The sequence below is a fragment of the Saccostrea cucullata genome, unplaced genomic scaffold (genome assembly GCF_032062105.1).
Source record: "Saccostrea cucullata isolate Sc308-1 unplaced genomic scaffold, CSIRO_AGI_Scuc_v1 ctg1709, whole genome shotgun sequence".
In the NCBI taxonomy this organism is placed as follows: Eukaryota; Metazoa; Mollusca; class Bivalvia; order Ostreida; family Ostreidae; genus Saccostrea; species Saccostrea cuccullata.
In genome coordinates this window covers 12,052-32,822 of record NW_026938781.1, presented here as the reverse complement: position 1 = coordinate 32,822, position 20,771 = coordinate 12,052, and the positions used below count along the sequence as shown (strand labels likewise).

Genomic DNA, 20,771 nt, shown 5'->3' with positions numbered 1-20,771 from the left:
TGTCTTTCAACCTGTCATCTGTGCAATTCCACATATGAGGACATTTTCTGTCACATAACGTTGTCCTGCGGTGCTCTCTCTGACTGCCACAATGAATGGTGGAACACAATTGTCAATTCATTTCATATTGGCCTTGGAGCAGACTGTGTGGCCTTTGTGAGATGGATCTTTTTCTGGTTGTCCTGGGGCGCGAACCACTAACCGTTTTACCTTTACCTCAGGAAAGAAACTTTAGGATTCTAAACTCGAAACTGTTAGTTCGTGCATGTGCACAATACCAACGGCTATGTGCAGTGCTCTCGCGCACATGACTTGTATAGAGCAAATGTGACATTTGTATCTCTTTTTTTCACTTATGCTTATCATTTATTTGAAAATATCATTTGAATTGTACATAGATTAATGTGTTGATTAACTTAATTCTTAATTCTGTATCTCTTTAAAGAGGAAATAAATGATAAATGAATGAATGGCAGCTTTATTATAAGTTTTATACATGTAACACGTATTTTATCTATTGAAATAATTAAAATCAAAGCAAAGTACCATATCACAGATTATGCATGTTATAAATAATCAATTCATAAATGTAGTTTTACAGACATTTCAACAAGTAATAATACACATCGACATGGTTGCATTTTTATTCTTATTTAAACAATTCAAAGATTAGATATGATGAAATAACGTTGGAATTGCTACTTAACAAGAACTTCAAATGGTACCTTCCCTTTTCTTAAACTCTTTAGCCTATAAACTCGTACAATGTATCAAGTACATGTTTTCCGAACATAACTTAGCCCCGTTTTTGAAAAATAGTCACTATAAGGATAAAAGTCAGCGGCAGATGTCAAATTAACAACGATTTATAGAAAAGCGGCCCATTTATAAAGTCCATTCTAAGGCAAAACATCTCGTAGGACGTTACATTTATTGCTATACATGAAACTCGGTCATGGGTTTCCTTTGTTCTGATGATCTTTAATATAAAATATTTTTAAAATGTTATGAAATGGCTTATTCAATGAAAGAAATCTATTTAAAATATTCAATCATTACTTGAAAAGTTTTCACTTTTATTGTTTTTCAGATATAAATATTCAATTCTAAGTTACGAGTTACGATGCAAACAAACAAATGTTCAATACATTTAAGAAGTACTGCCTACGTAGTTTGAAATTTTAATATTTCTGCTAAATATCCAGATTTAACACTTTTTAAAGATCTTAAAATTGCATCTAGTTGTCTATTCAAAATCAAGTATAGTATTTCATACAATGACGTGCAGTTAACGTGCCATTGTGATGGTCTGATTTTGGAATGTATTCATCCTGCACAAAAAGAAATGCTGTCAGAACATGACGAGAAATTAATCTGTTGTGTCTTTGTACCAGCTTTGCATATCTTAGGATAAACAAGGTCGCTGTATGGTCAGGTGTCGGGTGAAATCTAAATCTTCCTGCGCAATTTTCGTCCGCATCGCATTGTGTCTGTTGGCCCTTTGTAACACTTGTAACATAAGTTGTTTATTGGACATGGCAGCTATTGGAAAAGATTCCAACGGTGAAAACTAGTAAGTGATTTAAAGAAAACTTTATATTGTAGATAGTGATTGTCCAAAATATGTTTTTGAAGCATTATACTGAGGTTTACCTTTATTTACTACGATCAACATTTTTGAGATTCCGTTGAAATTGTTTGGTTTTTTATTTTACATTTTGTGTTTGTCAACGAACTTTGTATTTGTTTCTAAAGGTTTCAAGTTATTTCAAAAGAGTTAATGACACTTTTTAATAGAAAGAGATTTATCGTTTATGGACCATATTAAAATAGAAAAAAGATTTGGATTTGTGTAAAGATGGGTTTATTTTTACAATTAAAAAACTAATAATGTTGATTATATTGGCTAGGAAGGAGGTCATCAAACTGTCAATAATATGTGCGTGCTGAATTACAATTTTAAACTTTTATTTTGGCATTGTTATTTGCATTAAATCCTCAACATTTCGTGTTGTAATATTTTTATCAGGGTTGAAGTAATTATATAGAAACGTTTTCTCAAGATGAGAATGATGTAAAATATGATGTAAAGATAAGGAACATTAATAAGCTATTTCTTCATTGAAACGATACAAATTGGGAGCAGCAGAAACGCGGACCCTTAAATATCAAAGGAAGAATCAGGTGCCATACAGAAGAAAGCATCTCCTGTCGCCCGGTCCCATCCGCTGTGTTCTCCTTAAGATGATCGAGTAGACAATTCAATTTGTTAATTTACAGCCATGAATGAAGAACGTCAATTGACATTCTTCTTTACTAATTGATTTTTATGACAATGTTGATGTATCAACCATGCGAACTTGTATAAAATATTTGTATATAGATCAAGCCAGAAAATTCAGTTAATCACCATGGAAACATGTGTACTTACTTCGTTTATAATTTCAGTTTTAAAATGAAAAGTTCGTTGATTTTTACAAGTTTTCGTATTTTCCCTTCTTCCTGGTAAATAGTTACATTATACTTTTCCATTTGACTTGGAAAATGAGTTCAAACACTTGAGACAGTTGTCTCGGCAAAAATATTCTGTGTATTCCAACACTTCTATTAAGATTTAATTTATGCACAAAAAAACTTTCAGAACAATTCTGAACTTAAATGTACTAGCATTTTTTCTGTAGCATAACTAGAACACAATACTTTTACTTCAGAAGATTTCACCTTTTAAGCTTTAGTACCTTAACAATAATACATAAGATAGGCTAAGGCTTCTAAAATCTGCATTGATGTTTTTTAAAAATGCAGAAAAGATTCTGTGTCGAATTTTATGTTTAGGTCTATATCTCCCAGTTGATTTGATAAACAAGAACATGCTCTGTGTATGAATAATATCTCTAAAATGAGGTAAGTTATTGAAGAACAAGTTGAAGAAACAAGAATATCAGCAGTCTCATTTAAAGTCATTATTTCCTAAGTTCAATGGTCAATACAATTGCAAATAGAATCTATCGATCATTAAGTCAAACACTGACCGAAGTTTTTCATACTCATTGTTAGTCCATTATTTACACATTGAAATGTCTACGGATTTTTCTGTTATTTCCCGATCATGACACGGAGCACACGGCGGGTGTGACCGCTGATGTTTTAATGAACTTTTGAGTATGAATACTGTTCGTTATCTCCACACATTTCATTCAAAGTTTGGTTTTTACTTTCTAATGCATGCGAAATGTGAAAGCTTAATAAAGTAGTAAATGTTGTTATAATCTTTTACTTAAACTTAAAAAAGTTACCAGTACAAAAGTTTTTGACTAGATTTTAAAGAGCCTTTGACTTTTATGTCCATAGTCATTTCAAGGCTATTTTCATACTGGTCAAGCAAAACACATTGAAGAACAATTTTGATTAAACCTCCTAAATCTATATTTAGGAATGGCTTTTTTATTTTCGGTAATATGCACTCTTTTAATAAAGTAATAGAAATATGGTTATTTAACATTTAGTATCATGGCTGAAGAGTCACATTCTACGGACAAAAAACCAAAGAAAAAGACTGGAGTGTGCTATTCAAAGAAATTTATTGGATTTCTCATTCTCAATGTGTTGGTTGCGTACATTGTTGTCATCTGGTTAGCAACTAAAGGTTCTGATGAAAGTTCTCAGGAAACTACCGATTTTAGAACAAAAACAAGTTACAAAAGTAGGAAACTGCGCATCAATACTGGTGCTGTGGTCAGCGACAATGTGGCGTGCTCCAACATAGGCAGGTAGGGTTTATAAAAAAAAAATAATTATAAAACTTTCGATGTAAAAATAACCCGTTTTAATTTTTTTTCATTAAAATTTATTTTAAAAGCTTAATTTTTCACTTTTTTGTGAATAAGCAACTTACTGCTGAAATATAAGTTGAGATTTTTTTGTGCTGCAGGGATTTTCTGCTTCGTGGGGGTTCTGCTGCTGACGCTGCTATAGCAACGCTTCTTTGTAATGGCGTCGTTACACCTCACAGCATGGGAGTAGGAGGAGGTAACTGTACATAATAGAATACTTGAAGAGTTCCTACTTTTTGCCCCCTCCACCCTTAACTTGTTTAACTTTTATGTTTTATACATACTAACCATAGGTATGTCAAAGATATCAAGGGAGAAAAAAAGTCTTATTGATTTGTTTCTTACTCAAAGTCTTCACCTTTCAAATATGTATTTAAAAATAGAAAAAAAATATTTTGGATAAAATGGTCTTAAACCATATCATATATTATTGATTTCCGTCTTTTATTTCTTTCTCTTTAGGAGAAGTGAATGTGTCTCCTATCCGAAATATATTCAAATATATTCAATTCATGACGTTTATGGTATAATATATTAAATCATGTCAACACCTTAACACTAGATGCCGTGTCATTACATAAATTATCAAGAATATGGAATCAGTTGCCGCTCATAAAACGGTCTTCTATCAGACACTGAATATAGGAATAAATCAGACCTGTAAATTTGATTTATAAAACACATAAATTGTGATTTTGACATGAATATATTAAATTTGTTAAAGCTTGAACAATTATTTGAATTTTATAATCATTTTTCCTTTTTTTGGTGAAACTTTTACTGGCTTTGATTCGCGACTCCATAGTGTTCATTTACAAAAGATTTTCATGCTTTTTGCAGATAAGGTATGAATGTATGCTTATATTTATTTGAAAGTTTTGCAAAAAGTGTTTTGGATGTATGCAGATGTAGCAAAAAGGGTTAATACTTGAAGGTAAATTTCTCGTGAATGGCAGAAAGTCTATTTTGTAATTATGTACGTATATATTCGATAATGTATGCTATATATTCTTGTAATCATGTCCTTGATTTTGAGGTTTGATGTAGATTTTGATTCCTTTATAAATTACAGAAATGTGGCTCTTGAGATTGTTAACCTATTAACCTTTAGATTCATAACTCTAATTTCTGTAATCTAATTGATGAAAACATTTAAAATTTGTCAAGAGAAAATAACTTACAATCTATTTTTCTGATCATTACTATGTATGGATTCTAGGATGGTCTAAAAGCTCCATCAACAAGCATCTCCTTGATGTATTCCCGTAATTTTGCATATATTTCTGATGGATTCTGTGTGTATGGTTGAATGGTATGTTGTCAGTAAGCTTTATGTATATACGTCTGACCTATATCAGTGGGTCCATTTGACAGTCCGACAAGAGAGAAATTTTCTAAGCCTATCTTACCCTATCTGAGTAAACAAAAAATTGGAGAGACTTTCTGGACTTATTCATACCTTATTCCGATGATACAGGGGCCTGTTTTACAAAAGAACCTACGATTAAGACCAAAAATGTTCTGTTGGTTGTACACGTTTGATAAATTAATGATTTTGTTTAAAAAGTTGTTAGCAAATAAAAGTTTTTTTACTTACCTTTTAAAATATTTAAACCATTTTTTTTATTTAATATAAATAAGAAAGTTACTGCAGAATCAAATTTAGATATCAGGCGTGAGTTATTTTGTAAAACAGCCCAGGATTCCAAGAGTCTACAATTTTTACGGCACTCTTTGAACATAATTAAATTGATAGGAAGAAAACTTGTACTGGAACCTAATATTTTGAGGTACATGAGTCGTGTCATAAATTCTGCAAAAGGTCATATGAAAATAAGAAAAGTACGGAAAACAGATTTTTTTAAATTTTAAATCCCTCAAAGAATTCCCTGTTACCTTTAACACGTGTCCTAATTTTTAGAATTCATGACCAAAAAACCTCGGCATACTCATCTTAAGGTATGCCCAAAAAACATTTTAAACAGTAGAAAGTTGTAAAGAACATGCTAACCTTAAAGATTTCTTGCAGACGCAATAGGAAAAATCATGGAGTTTTTTGTGAATAGTACCTTAAAAGTATTTTTAACAGTAAAATATATAATTAAAATTTATATTTCTTTGTTTATTATATTAAACTGTATCTTGCGATATTTATTGAACGACCCATGTAAACTGAAATCTATCATGCAATTGAATGCACATCTTGCCTAAATGTGTCATTATTTGCAAAAATAGATGATGAAAGGCATGAATTTCTTTCCTGATACAATGGATAATATTTATTAAAATGAGGAAAACTCAAGTACGTGAAATCCTTATAATTTCTTAGATGTAAACTCTGTGTAGGTTTTGCATCATTATTTGTGCTCTCTGACTCACATTTAAAACATGTTTCCATTCATTGCAATAAATTGCAGCTTTGAGAAAAGATTTTGTAAAAATCTTTTCCAAAAAATTGTCAGAGGATTGTTTTATAAATAATGACTCTTCTAATACCAAACCTTTTCTCTAAATTTTGCACTGAATAACTCGATCGTCCTTGAATCGTGTCTTTTGTTACCGAGGAATTTTTCTTAGATATAACATATTGTTGATAGATCTAACATACACTTGATCAATTTTCTTGTCACTCAATGAATATGATAATCCCATATGCAGACAAGATTTTTCCCAAGAAAATGTGTTTCTCATCATTTGATCAATCAACACATAGAGGGGTTGGATTGCCTTTCTTTGCATGATGCATAAACAAAAATACAAAGGAATTTTACCCTTACTAACGCCACCTGGACAAAAATGACTTACAATGTAATGTGTCTTTTGTTTATGCGTAATAATATTGTTTACCAGCATGAATTGCAATATAGTAACAAATCAGTTTTCTACATGTAACCAATGTTAAAAATTGTTTTTTTAAGGCGACAGTCTGTACTGGTTTAAACATTTATATAGGAACTTAGGCGGGCATTGTCTGATAATTTTTCTAAGCTCTCTATGATGAAAGTCTTTGATACCGTAAACTCAAATCAGGCAAAATTTGATTATTTAGTTTTGTGGATAATATTGCAACATATTTTAAATTTTGAGATTATTTTTTTAAACATGTCAATGACCTCAAGTTGGTGACGAGTGTATCAAACAATGAAAGGAAGTAGCAATGACTGTTTTCAAAAGTTGAATCCCTAATGTCTTACACGATATATTCTGGTGAGCTTGATATAAGATACCACAGAGTCTGACACATCTGTTTCATATTTGGATATTTTAATTGAAGAAGACGTAAATTATAATCTAACAACCAATCTTCATGATAAACGTGATGACTTTAACTTTTCAATCGTCAACTTACCTTACTTATGCAGCAATATATTTTCATCACCTGCATCTGGAGTTTATATCTCTCAATCGATTTGATAGGCAAATGCATGCTCTACGTAGGTATAATTTCTAACACGAAGTAAATCATTGACATTATTTACACACTGAATTGACGACGGATTTTTCCGATATTTCACGATCATGACAAGGAGTACACGGCGGGTGTGACTGGTCAGCAGGGGATGCTCACTCCTCCATGGCAGCTGATCCCACCTCTGATGTTTTGGAGGTCCGTGTTTGCTCTGCTCCTATTTTGTATTGTTTTATTGACTTTGAGCTTGAATACTGTTCGTTATCTCCATATATTTCATGCATGATAAACATATTTGGGAAATAACAATTTCATACATGTATGTCACCATGGAATCAGATTGTTCAAACGTAATAATTCAGTTTATCCATGTTAATAAATTCATTTGCGTAAAAATATAAGCAACTAACAATGGTCCTTGTAACATGTACAAAGGATAAGAATTTTTCAAACTTTTCTTGCTATTATTATGTCAAAAAAGACACAAAGACACCATTTTGTAAAGCATTGATGTTTTACGTAGTAATTATAGCAAAGTTTTATAAAAATCGGTGACCATTCAAAGTAATATAAAAGTTAGTGGTTAAAGGAATCTTTTCTTTTGAATATGTTTTTTTAACAAATTCTTTGATTTTTTTCAGTAAAATGTTTATGAAAATACTTCATTTTTTATTTAGTTTAAAAATAGAAATAGTAACCAGTGGCAAAAGAACACTTTTTTTATAATTCATTGAACAAAATAAATGAATACGATAAATTTATTTTGCATTTTTGTTTACTTTCAAATGTTTATAAAAATTAGCAAAATTAAGCAGTTTTCTAACATTTTCAATTTTTTAATTGCATTCAGGGTTATTCATTGTATACTACGATGCCAAATCACAAAAATCTGTGTATATCAGCGGCCGCGAGAGGGCGCCCAAAAACATCCATAGCGATATTTACGTCAACAAATCTGGGTGCCTTGGTAAGAACTTTTTTCGTAATCATATCATCATTGCAAAATAAAAATGTATGTCAATATGATTCAATAACACTCAGATCCAATGAAATTTATTTTTGCCTTACATATTATGCTTGTGTTGATTTAACATTTATCAATTTTCAGATAATATCTTATATATCATTATGTGAGATTGAAATCTCTTGCTTTTTGCAGAAATTATGTATATTTTGGTACATTCCTCGAAATCTCTTGCACTTTTTTCTAGTAACTATTCTTCAATATATATATATATATATATATATATATATATATATATATATATATATATATATATATATATATATATATATATATATATATATATATATATATATAAGTACTTTTTATACTTTTTGGTTCAAAATTTTGCATTATTTGATACTGTAGATCACTATATTTTCGTGACACTTTATTTTCGCAAGCGAGCTATAATGTATATGGTATTTATAAGCGAGACAAAATATTTGCCAGTAACGGTTTTGTTGCATATTATCCTTACCATTACACATTTACGCGAGAGCATACAGATTCGCGATATAATGCAAAAATATAAAGTTCTCGCGAATAAAAGTGATTTACAGTATCTTGAAAAACTTAACTGAAATTGAGGTATTTATCATTAATGACACAATATCAGGGTCCGCCGTTATAAAACATGCTTAAGTCTGAGAATGCTCTCGAGTCTGAGAATTTTTTTCAAATCCAAAATTCTCAGTCAGCGACCGTCATAAAAAAGTTGGGAAAAATAAGAATACCTTATACCCTTTTATTCTCAAATTCTCAGCTGAGTAATTTTCAAGAGTTGAGTTGAGATTTTTTCTTGAGAATTCTCAAAGTTTTATGACGTCGGACCCTGAGCTCACAATGTATAGACTAGCAAAAAACAAGAAGAGTAGATCGTTTTTCAAGAAAAAAAACTATTAGTAAGCAGTACAAGAGGTCATATATTAATTGATTACTTTTCATCTAAATTTTAACAATTTTGATTTATATACTCGTACAGGTGCAATTAAGGTCCTTAGAAAACCCCGCTCTTTCTATGTTAGCTGTAGTCTGTAAATTGTTTCTGTTTATCAGAAAAGTTACACTTCAAGTGATAATTATCATTCTCTAGGCGGACTCTACATAGCAGTTCCTGGAGAACTAAGGGCGTATTGGACGTTACACAGAAAATACGGCCGTTTACCTTGGAAGGACCTCCTCACACCAGCTGTTCATCTGGCCAGACACGGATTCTACCTCGCCAACAGTGTCCACAAAGCTCTGTCCTACATGAAAAATTCATTCAACATAAATCTGCAGGACCATGCACCTCTCTGGTATATATTCTTCATGAAGCAATATACATTGAATATATAGTCAAAAGGCAATGATTCAAATACCTTGACAGATTGAACTCCAAAACATTTGTTTGTTTAGGGTTTTTTTTTCTTCGTTGCTTGAATTACTAGTATTTAATAACCATGTTCCATCCATTACCTCAAAAGTTTTAGGCATTTTCAGTCATATAAATGTAGTCTTTTGGACATTGCTTTATAAATGTAAAGTAGAGGATTCAATATTGTCCGAGAAAATAGATATGTCATTTTTCAGATAAATATGGTGTATTGGATAAGAAAGCCACAAATCTTGCATTTCCAACGCTTGATTTAGTTTAAAACTTATCAGCTTTTTAATTCCTCAATACCTTCCATATTTATTAACATCAATCAATATGGTTACTTTTTGAAAAGAAAAAAAATGACTTTTTAAATTCTTTCTTTTTTAATTTGAAACAATGTCGTAATAAAATGTTCTGTCATGTTATGTAACCACAGTTTATTATGGTATACTTTTTTAAATTCTTTTTTTTTCAAAGTGATGTGTTTTGTGACCAGGAAGGAAACATAGTACCAGAAGGATCCATAATAAGGAACAGCAGACTGGCAGACTTCCTGGAGAAGGTTGGAGAGAGGGGAGCTGATTACCTCTACAACAGCTCACTAACAGACGTCGTCGTCAAGGAGATCAATGATAAAGGTAAAATAAAGAACCTATACTGAGGAAGATCAGTATTCCGACTTACCATCCATGATGATAGAATCTGGCCCCGGGACTATAAGACGAGATCAATTTAATCTCAGTCTCAAATTTCCACTATGTACTAGTATTCCGTTTGTAAAAGTGAGACTGAGATCAAAAGTGAGAGCTTACGTGAAAAGTTTTTTAGCCCAGGAGTCTGAATGGTGTAAGAAAAAGAACCCGTTTTAAATTAGACAATGCATTCTTTTCCTTAAAATGTTCATTTTTGTTAAAAATTACTTAAAATATTTCACATATTTATAAATTTAAAAAAGCAAAATATTGCATTTTATTTCAGTGTAACTCTGATGTGAGCAAAGGATTTTTGAAATGTGTTTTTCTAGTCGAATATCAATAGAGTGTAGCTTACATTTATAGGCTAAGTTACAACCTGTAATTAATAACAAAAAGTATTTCATGATTTCAGTTTCCATGAAGTTCTGGGAGAAAGGTGATTTACAGACCTACCATGCCAAGGAGGGTCCGTCTCTCTCAGTGGACCTGGGACAGTGGATTCTACACACGGTCCCCGACCCAAGCGGAGGGCCTATACTGGCTCTTCTCATGAACATATTCAAAGGTACTATAAATCACTGAAAGTAAAGAAATCTTAACGTTATCCTCTACTGATTCTTAAATGGAAGTTTTCAATAAAGTAGAGGGACTATATTCGACAACATAAATGACCATCAGCACCATTCAAGGGGTATCCTAATTTAAACTTCACACTGAGTTAAAATCTTATTCTATTATTTCGTATTGTGCATAATTGAAGAATTTGTCCAAAATCTTATGCGTGAAAGGAAGAAAATACTTTCAGTGACCTTCAACTCGACATTTAGATATATCGACGACGTATTGCCAATAAACAATGGTACTATCCATTCTTATGTTGATACGATATATCCTGGTGAGCTTGAGATAAAAGATACCACAGAGTCTGACACATCTGTTTCATATTTGGATATATAACTTGAAAAGACGTAAATGGTAATCTAACAACCTAGCTCTATGATAAAAGTAATGACTTTATCTTTACAATCGTCAACTTCCCTTACTTATACAGCAATATACCTTCATCACCTGCATACAGATTTTATATATCTCGGTTGAGTCGATACGCAAGAGCATGCTCTTTGTATGAACAATTTCTAAATTGAGGTAAATTGTTGATAAACAAGTTGATGAAAGAGTACTATCAACAGTCTCGTTTAAAGTCATAATTTGGTAAGTTCTCTTGTCGATACAAAGACCTTGTGAGCAAAAACAATTTACAAAATGTATCATTGAGTCAATTGCTGACTGACGTTTTTCATACTAATTGTTGGTCCATTATATATACATTGAATTGACGACGGATCTTTCAGTTATTTCCCGATCATAGCAACGAGTACATGGAGGGTGTGACATGCTGGCAGGGGATGCTCACTCCTCCAGGGCACCTTATTCCACCTTTGATGTTTTGGAGGTCCGTGATTGCTCTGTTCCTATTTTGTATTGTTTAATGGATTTTTGATCTTGAATACTATTTGTTATCGCCATATGTTTCATTGAATACATTGAAATGAAGTTTATTTTTACTAATCCTTTGTAGAAATTTTCAGAACTGAAATTGTCTAAAAGTGCTATGACAAAAGATCCTGCTAAGGTCTACCATTTGATGATAGAAGCTACAAAATTTGCCTACTCGTTACGACCTTTGCTCGGAGATGGTGATTTTGAACCGCAAGTCAAAAATGTAAATAATATGAAAGTGTACACTGAATCATTTAATAAGCATTTATTTATAAGAAATATAAGAATATAAATTTTTATTTACACAGATAGTAGCTCGTCTGGTATCAAATGCACTGGCCTCAAACATTACAAAAATTATAGACAGAAAAAGAACACATCCTCAGTCTTATTACACAAACATTACCATGACATCACATGACGATCAAGGGACCAGTCACGTGTCTATTTTAGCGCCAAATGGGGATGCGATGTCAGCTACTAGCACAATAGATTTTTAGTAAGTCTCTCTCTCTCTCTCTCTCTCTCTCTCTCTCTCTCTCTCTCTCTCGTGATATAATCATAATTAATGTTAATGGCTTTTTATTTAATCCAGCTTTGGTTCAATGTTCATGTCAAATACAACGGGCATAATTTGGAACAATGAAATGTGTGATTTCTCCATAAAACGCACGGCACAGCAGGAGGTAAAATTTTAAAATATAAAAATAAATATTTATCTAGGTAGACAAGTGTCCTTTAAACCCATGTTAATTTTTAAGACTCCTCCCCCTATTCAGATAAATTTAAGTATAAATATTTTTTTCATTTGAGAAAGAAAAGGCGGATCGACATTACAAAACAAATCATTTCAATTTGTCAGTTAAAATATTTGTACTTTTGAAAAGTTTTATTTTTTCAAGGAAGACAACTGTAACAAGATTAGAAATTGAAAATCGTTAAAATATTATATAATTATATGTACTACAACTTTGTCTCATACCTCTGACCTTTTTGTGTTAGTAAGATTTACAGGCTGCATATTTACAACTATTCAGATATCTGTAATTCCTCCATGATCATTACGTTTGAAGAAAATCTCAAATCTAAGACCCAGAATTATGTCAGTGTCTAATTTTTGTCCAACATAATTTAAGTAATAAACTGAAAAATGTAAAGCGACTCCAACTTTCAGCAATATCTGAAAAAAAGTTTTATAATTAAGCCTCAGTCATCAACAAGCTTCTAGTGTTCTACGACTTTTCTAAATCGAAACATTTTTTTATAAATATATGTTTTAACTTACAATCTTTATGAAAACATCAAAGCAATACAGCAGTCAATTTTACATTTAAGGATTTTTATATCTTTATGATTTAAAAGGTTTCTAAAGTGAACTCGGTAAAACCAGGAAAACAGCCACTATCCTCCATGGTCCCCGCCATATTTATTAACAAAAAGAGCGGGAAAGTTCGTTTGGTGATTGGTGCTGCTGGAGGTTCAAGGATTACAACCACCGTTGCCCAGGTAATTCATAGGTTAACTGAACAAAAAGATACTCTCTCATCTTAATAGTAAACAACTGCATAATTTCATATGCATTCTGCAGTTTTCAAACGTTATTGAAATTGACGAGTCGACGTTATTTTTCAATGTGACAAGTAATAGGTTTTCAAAAAGCTTGCCTGACTAACGCCATCAATATCTATAGAACCTATAAGCATTATAAGTTATAAACGTTTACATTGGGAGGGGGTAAATTATTTCACTAGAGTAAATTTAAGGAAGATGTTGCGCAAAACGTCATGCATTCATTTTAAGTTGTGTGTTGTCTGTATCAGAGCAATGGAAAAAGAACAAATTTTATATAAAATATATATGTTGTTTGTATTTCAAATTTAAAAATATGGAATGTACAGTACATGTACATGAATGTGGATAACATTTGAACTATGAGTATAGAGTACATGTACGAGGGTGGTCCCAAAATTCCGTTGACAAGCGTTGTTTTGTAGGAACGCGAGGTCATATGCTAATGAAACTTAATTTGTACAAGAAGTTTAAAGCAATATTATCGTTATGGGGCATACTGAAATTATTTTTACTTTTATTTTTCTCCTTAAAATTAGAATTTTTAGGATCAGAAACCTGTAATTTTCTGAAATCTTATACCTTTAGGATTTGAACAAAATTCACACGGGTCGTGCAAAGATTATACATTGGTCAATTTTCCACGTTGTGCGTCACGGTGCCTCTTTAAGTCTAAATTTTGTTTTTTTTTTAGGAGGAAACATCTGGAGGGGGGGTATGATCAGATTTATATTTGGCCAGTCTCTCTCTCTCTTCTCTCTCTCTCTCTCTCTCTCTTCTCTCTCGTGTTTTATTACTTTAAAGATGTAACTTCTAACTCACTTCACAATATCACCGATATGTTTTTTTCAAAGCTCGATCAAGATTCCGCCAAAAAGAACAGATTTTATATAATTCATGCAGTTTTCATTTCCATTCAGTAGAATAGTCCAGGGAAAGGGCGCAAAAACTTACACGTGACCTTTTGGCTCGAAGTGATTGTGACACCCCTTACCTAGAAGACAAATGAAAAAGGTCAAACGGACATGTCCGTATAGGAACTTGCATGAAATAAATAGCTGCATGCAAAAAAACTAAAGGAAATATTTACATTTGCAAGTGTTTTCCTTTATATAACACTACCGAAAGCAAGCGTTTTTATAACTGTATAAATACAGGTACGGGGTCAAGAGGTCATAGATGTGCGTTTGGATAAACGTTTGACGTAATCTCTGTGTGACGTCATAAAGGTCGATTTATGGATTACATACATTTGGGTTTGAAAAATAACGCATTTCGCACGTTAAAAGTAACAATAAGGCAAATTTAAAGTATGTATAAGTCACAAATGTAAATATAAGTAAAAGGTTTTTTGTAAAACGGGTTTGAACAAATCTTCCATAAAGCCCATCACGTGACCAACCTGTTTTACATCTCAATAAAACTCAAAAAATGATACCTTATTTCTTAAATAAATACATCAATATGTTGTATCAGAATTATGGTTATTTTTCTGCTAACTGTTGTTGTTGAAACGCAGGTAACAAATTCCGATGATAATCAGCATGCACAAAATTTTGCTGGCTAACTTTGGCTAACTCTGACCTCTTAGCTTCGCACCTAGGAAATATTGACGTGACGTCAGGCAATAAGTATTCGTTTTAATAATATACAGAAGGTCATATTACTAATTCTAGCAAAAACGTACACTCATACAGCGTATGTTCAGAGAGCATCTGTATGGAACACCAAACTAACATATTTTCAAATTTGTATACCTATCTTCAAATCCATTATACCTATCTTTAAATATATTAAAGATAGGTTGAATTTAATTATACCTATCTTTAATTCATTTGAAGATAGGTACAATTAATTTGAAGATAGGAATAATTGAGTTGAAAATAGGTTCAACTGATTTGAAGATAGGTACCAATCCTATGAATTAAAGATAGAAATAATTGATTTAAAGATAGGAGCAATTGAATTGAACCTATCTTTATTCATAAAGATACTGACAATAACAACTACTAGTACTTCCAAAAATACTTTGAACTGTTCTCTCTGTGTTCAAGTCGCTGTCAAGGGGACCTTTCTTTATATTCAATAACAGGAAAAAAATGAACCTAGATACAATTGAATCTATCTTCAAATCAATTGTACCAATCTACGCATCAACTGTGCCTATCTTTAATTCAATTGTACATATACCTATCTTTAAATCAATTCTACCCATCTTCAAAAGAATTGACGATATGTATATTTCATTTGACCCTATCTTCAACTGAATTGAAGATAGATATAATTCAATTAAAGATAGGTAAAATTTATTTGAACCTAGCACAGATTTAATGTTTAAAGATAGGTTTGATTACAAATGCTGTTCATTATCTCTATATTTGTTTCATTACACATATCTTTAATTCATTTGAAGGTTCAATTAACATATGTACAATTATTTGAAGATATGTTCAAATATTTGAATAAATGTTAATTTGGCGTTGCAAAAATCTATATATGGAAGCGTTTTAATGGAAACAAGTTGTAATATCAAGTATCGTATCTATTGTAATAATCATATTTATAGCAAAGATTTATGAGATAGAGTGGGAGAGAATGAGAAGTTAACAAAGAACTGGCCATATTCAGATCATACATTTGAATATCGGATAAGATGGGAGACATAAACTCTGAATGCAGGTGAAAGCGGAATAATACTACATAAATAAGGAAAGCTGATGATGGACTAGCTGGAGTCGTCTTATTTGTCATATAAATTAGTCATAAATGGTCATTATATTCTATAAGACAGTAAAACATACATGAAACCGGCGTGACATACTTTGTAGTGTCTTTTTTTTCAATATTTCAAGTCGAAATATAAAAGCAAATGTTTGTTGTTAATTGCTTGCTACAGATTTTATAGGATATTCAAACACGATATTTTTTTTTATTTTCTACATTATATTTAAACTTATTCTCATTTGAATTTGTGATTTAAACTCTATTGCCAGTGGTCTGAGGACCAGCGAAAGAGCTTTGGCATTGATCCTTATATTCTATGCCAATTATTTTCGATTTCCTTATCCAGTAGAAATACTTTAGGGAAGAAAATCGATAAATGTAACTGACCAAATTTTTTACTTACTTGGGACGTCGTGTCAGCATGTAATTTAAAGCCGTTTTCATAGATGTTTCATGAGTCAGGGTCTTCTTTGGGCATTTACAACATCGTCGAAAGAACAGGCTATTTCAAAATGAAATGCCTTTCGGTAGTTGTGGTTGAGTTGGGCACTGATATGTCAGGGGTGTAAGTCATCAAATATATGGCTATATTTAAAGTTTATATTAGGTACAATTCATGGCATTACTTTTATATAGCTAACGGTATAGACATCGAAAGTCTTTGTCTTCGTCGTTTTCCTGTTTTTCCAAGTTTTCTTAAACACTTCGGAATTATTTGACAGATTTCAAATTCACATCAGTCGACTGGTTAAAATATGCATACACTACAAGTTGTAAGACTTTCAACATGGTTTTGAAACAGTCAAATGAAGCGTTTACTTGAAAGCAAGAACTAAAATTTCAATATTTACGAAAAAATATTACCTTGACTTTTCTTTTTAACATTGTAAAGGGTACGCTAGAATATAGAAGAGTCGAAAAATACTTAATATTTTACATCCATATTATATGTTGCTCATAAATGAGCTGTCTTTCATTACTAGATTGATAATGTGCTGATTTCATTTGCCAATTAAAACACTGAACACTGATTTACAAATATTAACAATTGATTATAATGAAACTTGCACATCCACCAATCAATAAAAATATTTTAAAAAGTCGTTAAACATTCATTAACAGCAAAAAACAACATCCTCAAAAATGAACATTGATTTTCTTTTGCACTGATTATATATTTTACAAAGATTGGTAAAGTTTTAAAGGTTTCGTTTGTGTTTAGCTGTTTCATGTTGCTTAACCTTATTTTAAGTCATAGATTTTGTAAATCATACTTGATTTGCTCACACTATCCCTTTGATTTCTTAAATAAAATAGTTTCGAAGTGTTTGAGAGTTATATACATGTACACTGAAGAAAGCCTGGCCAATGACCAAGCCAAAGCTTATCTTATATAATTCTTCTGTATGATAAACATGTAAAATAAATTTGTACTGAGTACATGTCTAAATGTTCCATCACTTCAACAGCATGGTGGTCATTATTTTCGAAGTGACTTTTAACATACTAATTTGACATTTACTGGCCTGAAGAGGAAAACATGAACTTTTATGCTAAGTTTCCTTTCTAAATGAGCGCTCTTGAAGACCATATTCTTCAGCACAATTATACTACAAACTTTTACAGAATACAAATGACCGTGTTAATTATAACTTTTGTTGAAATCATGGAATTTAAAACCACTGGTAATATATGTAGATACTAGTACAAGACCAACAGGGTGTCAATGCATAAAACTTTGATTATCAATTGATTAAATCGTAAATAAAAATTTCTCCTTTGAAGATCAAAATATGGGCGTACGTTATCATATCACACAAGATTATCATCATCTGTTGTCTTTGTTAAATGAAGGATATGAACATTAGCGCTAGGCGAGTTTTTCATCTGAAAATCGTTTCATGCCATATGATGTTTTTTCATTCCTTTCAAAAGCATGTTACGTTGAGTTTTTTCAACTTTTTCTGACTCTTAAATACAATTTTCAATTACAGATATCTGCCAGAGTTTTATTATTTGGAGAAACAATTGAAGAGGCAATACGAAAAAAGCGATTCCACCATCACTTTTCGCCTGACGTCTTAAAGTACGAGTTTGGTTTTCCACAGGTGGGTGCTTAATGCTGACTTTATTCATACAAAAGCAATGATCTATCAAAACATCTGCTACCCATTCAGTATGAGCGATTCCTCTGCTACTTAAAAATTGGCAAAACTGTAAAACCAGCAACGGTGAATAAAAATGACAACAGAAATTTTAATCATAATGAATCCATGTTGTTTGTAAGCTGGATTCGGCAAGACGTGTCATTAGATGTCATAAATACGTAGCCTATTCGTGTTTCCTGGAAAACTGAGTTTTTCTATAACTAGGATAACAGGTTTTGCATCATAGTAACAACCAATAACAAATCTCTGACAAATTGAAGCCGGCAGGTAGAAGAAGAACGAATTAATAAGACCAATGTATCTGTTCTTATCGCGCTCCTTGTTATAACAGCTTAGATGTACCTGGCATATGTTGCCTGATGTTGCACTCCAAAGAGAAGGAATTCATTTATAAATGTATTTGTAAGAAAGGGAGCCAATTATTCATTTTCATATTCCATTCTGTAGCATTCCTCCAAGTATGTGACCTCAATTACTAAAGTGTGAAAACATTTTTATTCGGCGAAAGTGTCAAAGATAAAACGGGTTTAATTTAAGTTGAAGCAATAAAATATTATTATACCTCATATATCTGAAAGAAACGGGTTCTTTCGCATTTGTTAATTTGGAATTCAAAAAGTTTTTAAGCTCAAAACAAATTAATTATATTGCAATCCTATATAAATGTAATAAGTACAACCAATAAATTTTGGTTGATCATAAATATAATTATATATATTGCAAACATTCTCTGGCAAAAAATTCTTTGTTTTTTTGCAGGATATTTTGTCGGAGCTGAAAAATAAGTACGGTCATGAAGTAAAGGAGCGAGACAGATACATGGCAGTTGCGGAGGGGGTAGAGCGGTGTCCGGTAACGGGACAAGTTTTTGCTTTTGCAGACATCAGGAAACTTCCTGGGTGGGCTAGCTTTGTACAAAATACGACATTAATTTAATAAATAGTTTGCGGTTAATTCAATTTCAAGGGAAATAAAATTCAAGACGCGACACAAAAGAAGAGGAAACAAAAGAATTTTATATTCATGAAGCAGTTGATGTCTTAATTGGATAAAAGAATTTCCTACAAGAATTTCAGTTTTGAAAAACAAACAGGAATTAACTGCACTACTTATCTCTGTGTTATCTTATTACATGTAAAGGATATTGGTCTTTACATGTCGGAGAAAGATTGCAAAAATATGGAATGAATTTTAATAAAAAAAATATTTATATGCATGCATAATTTTTATCCACTGTCGTAGTTATTTTTTTACTGTAACGAGTGCAACAATTATTGAGTATTCCATTCTCACCTTAATTTCTTTTTATATGAATTAAATCATTGATGACATATGAATATGTGTGGTTTTCTTCAATACTAATCATATTAGATTATAAACAACATTATATCTTAATATCAATGCAAGAAGAAATTACTTGAGATGTCCTACGTTTCGCTGAAATACAAGAAAAGAATGATCAAAGAATATTATCATGTGCCAATTTTTAAATTAGTGATTAAAATGCCTGCCAAACAAGCCTTTTCACTTCTTTATTTACAAAGATATATTCATTAAAAGATGTGAAAGTTAATAAATTTTAGTGACCCTTAGGGTAATGGTCGGGTTTCTGGCATGTCTTTGAAATATCTTTACATGTTGGTCCCGTGTAAATCCCTGTATCTTTGCATGTTCAAAAATTATAGGTACAGAGATGAATTTCAAACTACAGATTATTCACTCCATCGAGATGTGAACTTCTAAAACTTTTTTGTCCGAAACTGCTATATTGTTTCTAGCCAGTATTTTATCTAACCTGGCGAAGTTGATGGCCAATTTTTACATATTTTTGATATTATCTAAAACACTGGCCAATATACCTTTTTGACTCATTAGCATTCTCGTTTTAAGTCATTATTTCGTAAGTTCTATGGTCGAAATAATGCCATTGTCAGCAAATACAGTTTATCATTGAGTCAAATGCTGCCTGACGTTTTCATACTTATCGTTAGTCCATTATTTACACACTGCATTCTGTCCACAGATTTTTCTTTAAATTATGATCATGATTAGGAACACACGGTGACCGGTGACCTGATCCCACCTTTGATGTTTTGGAGGTCCGTGTTTGCTCTGTTCCTATTTTGTATTGTTTAATGGACGTTTGAGCTTTGATACTGTTTAAGTTATCTCCATATATATTTCATACATATACTTTCGTAAACTTTCAGAATAATCTGTTGAATATTTATTATTTAAGAAGCAATATCGTTTTGAACAAATTGTGTTAAGAATATTATATTTTCTTCCTCTTTATGGTTTTCAGCGTTCTAGTCTTCATTTTATTAAATAGCAAAAACACTTAAGATATGCTTTCTTTTTCCTCATATGAAACGAGTCGTTTACCCAAAACTCCTTCAAGAATTTAAGAAGCATCAACGATTATTTTCACTTTCTTCTAACGATTATCTTGCGGGAGTCAAAATTATCTTTGTTTTGTATTACAAAATAATAGTCCAATTCCAGAC

The 20,771-nt window shown here is 31.6% G+C and overlaps 1 protein-coding gene across 1 annotated transcript; it reads left to right on the top strand.

Moving 5' to 3' along the window:
- Positions 1–1,446: 1,446 nt before the first annotated feature.
- LOC134251240 (glutathione hydrolase 1 proenzyme-like) lies at positions 1,447–19,785 on the top strand. Its single transcript, XM_062733627.1, has 13 exons — positions 1,447–1,573; positions 3,507–3,770; positions 3,932–4,029; positions 8,093–8,209; positions 9,342–9,546; positions 10,086–10,246; positions 10,716–10,868; positions 11,893–12,026; positions 12,112–12,302; positions 12,399–12,489; positions 13,166–13,309; positions 18,091–18,204; positions 19,024–19,785. Exons 1-13 carry the CDS (start codon positions 1,536–1,538, stop codon positions 19,198–19,200), a joined length of 1,887 nt encoding a protein of 628 aa, XP_062589611.1. The 5' UTR covers positions 1,447–1,535; the 3' UTR covers positions 19,201–19,785.
- Positions 19,786–20,771: the final 986 nt, after the last annotated feature.

What these genes read in the sequence shown, in the direction of transcription:
- LOC134251240 (XM_062733627.1), top strand. Translation starts at nt 1,536, where the DNA reads ATGGCAGCTATTGGAAAAGATTCCAACGGTGAAAACTA. An exon ending in CAGGACCATGCACCTCTCTG is followed by an intron (nt 9,547 to 10,085) that starts GTATATATTCTT and finishes TTTTTTTCAAAG; the next exon opens with TGATGTGTTTTGTGACCAGG. An exon ending in TCTCATGAACATATTCAAAG is followed by an intron (nt 10,869 to 11,892) that starts GTACTATAAATC and finishes AGAAATTTTCAG; the next exon opens with AACTGAAATTGTCTAAAAGT.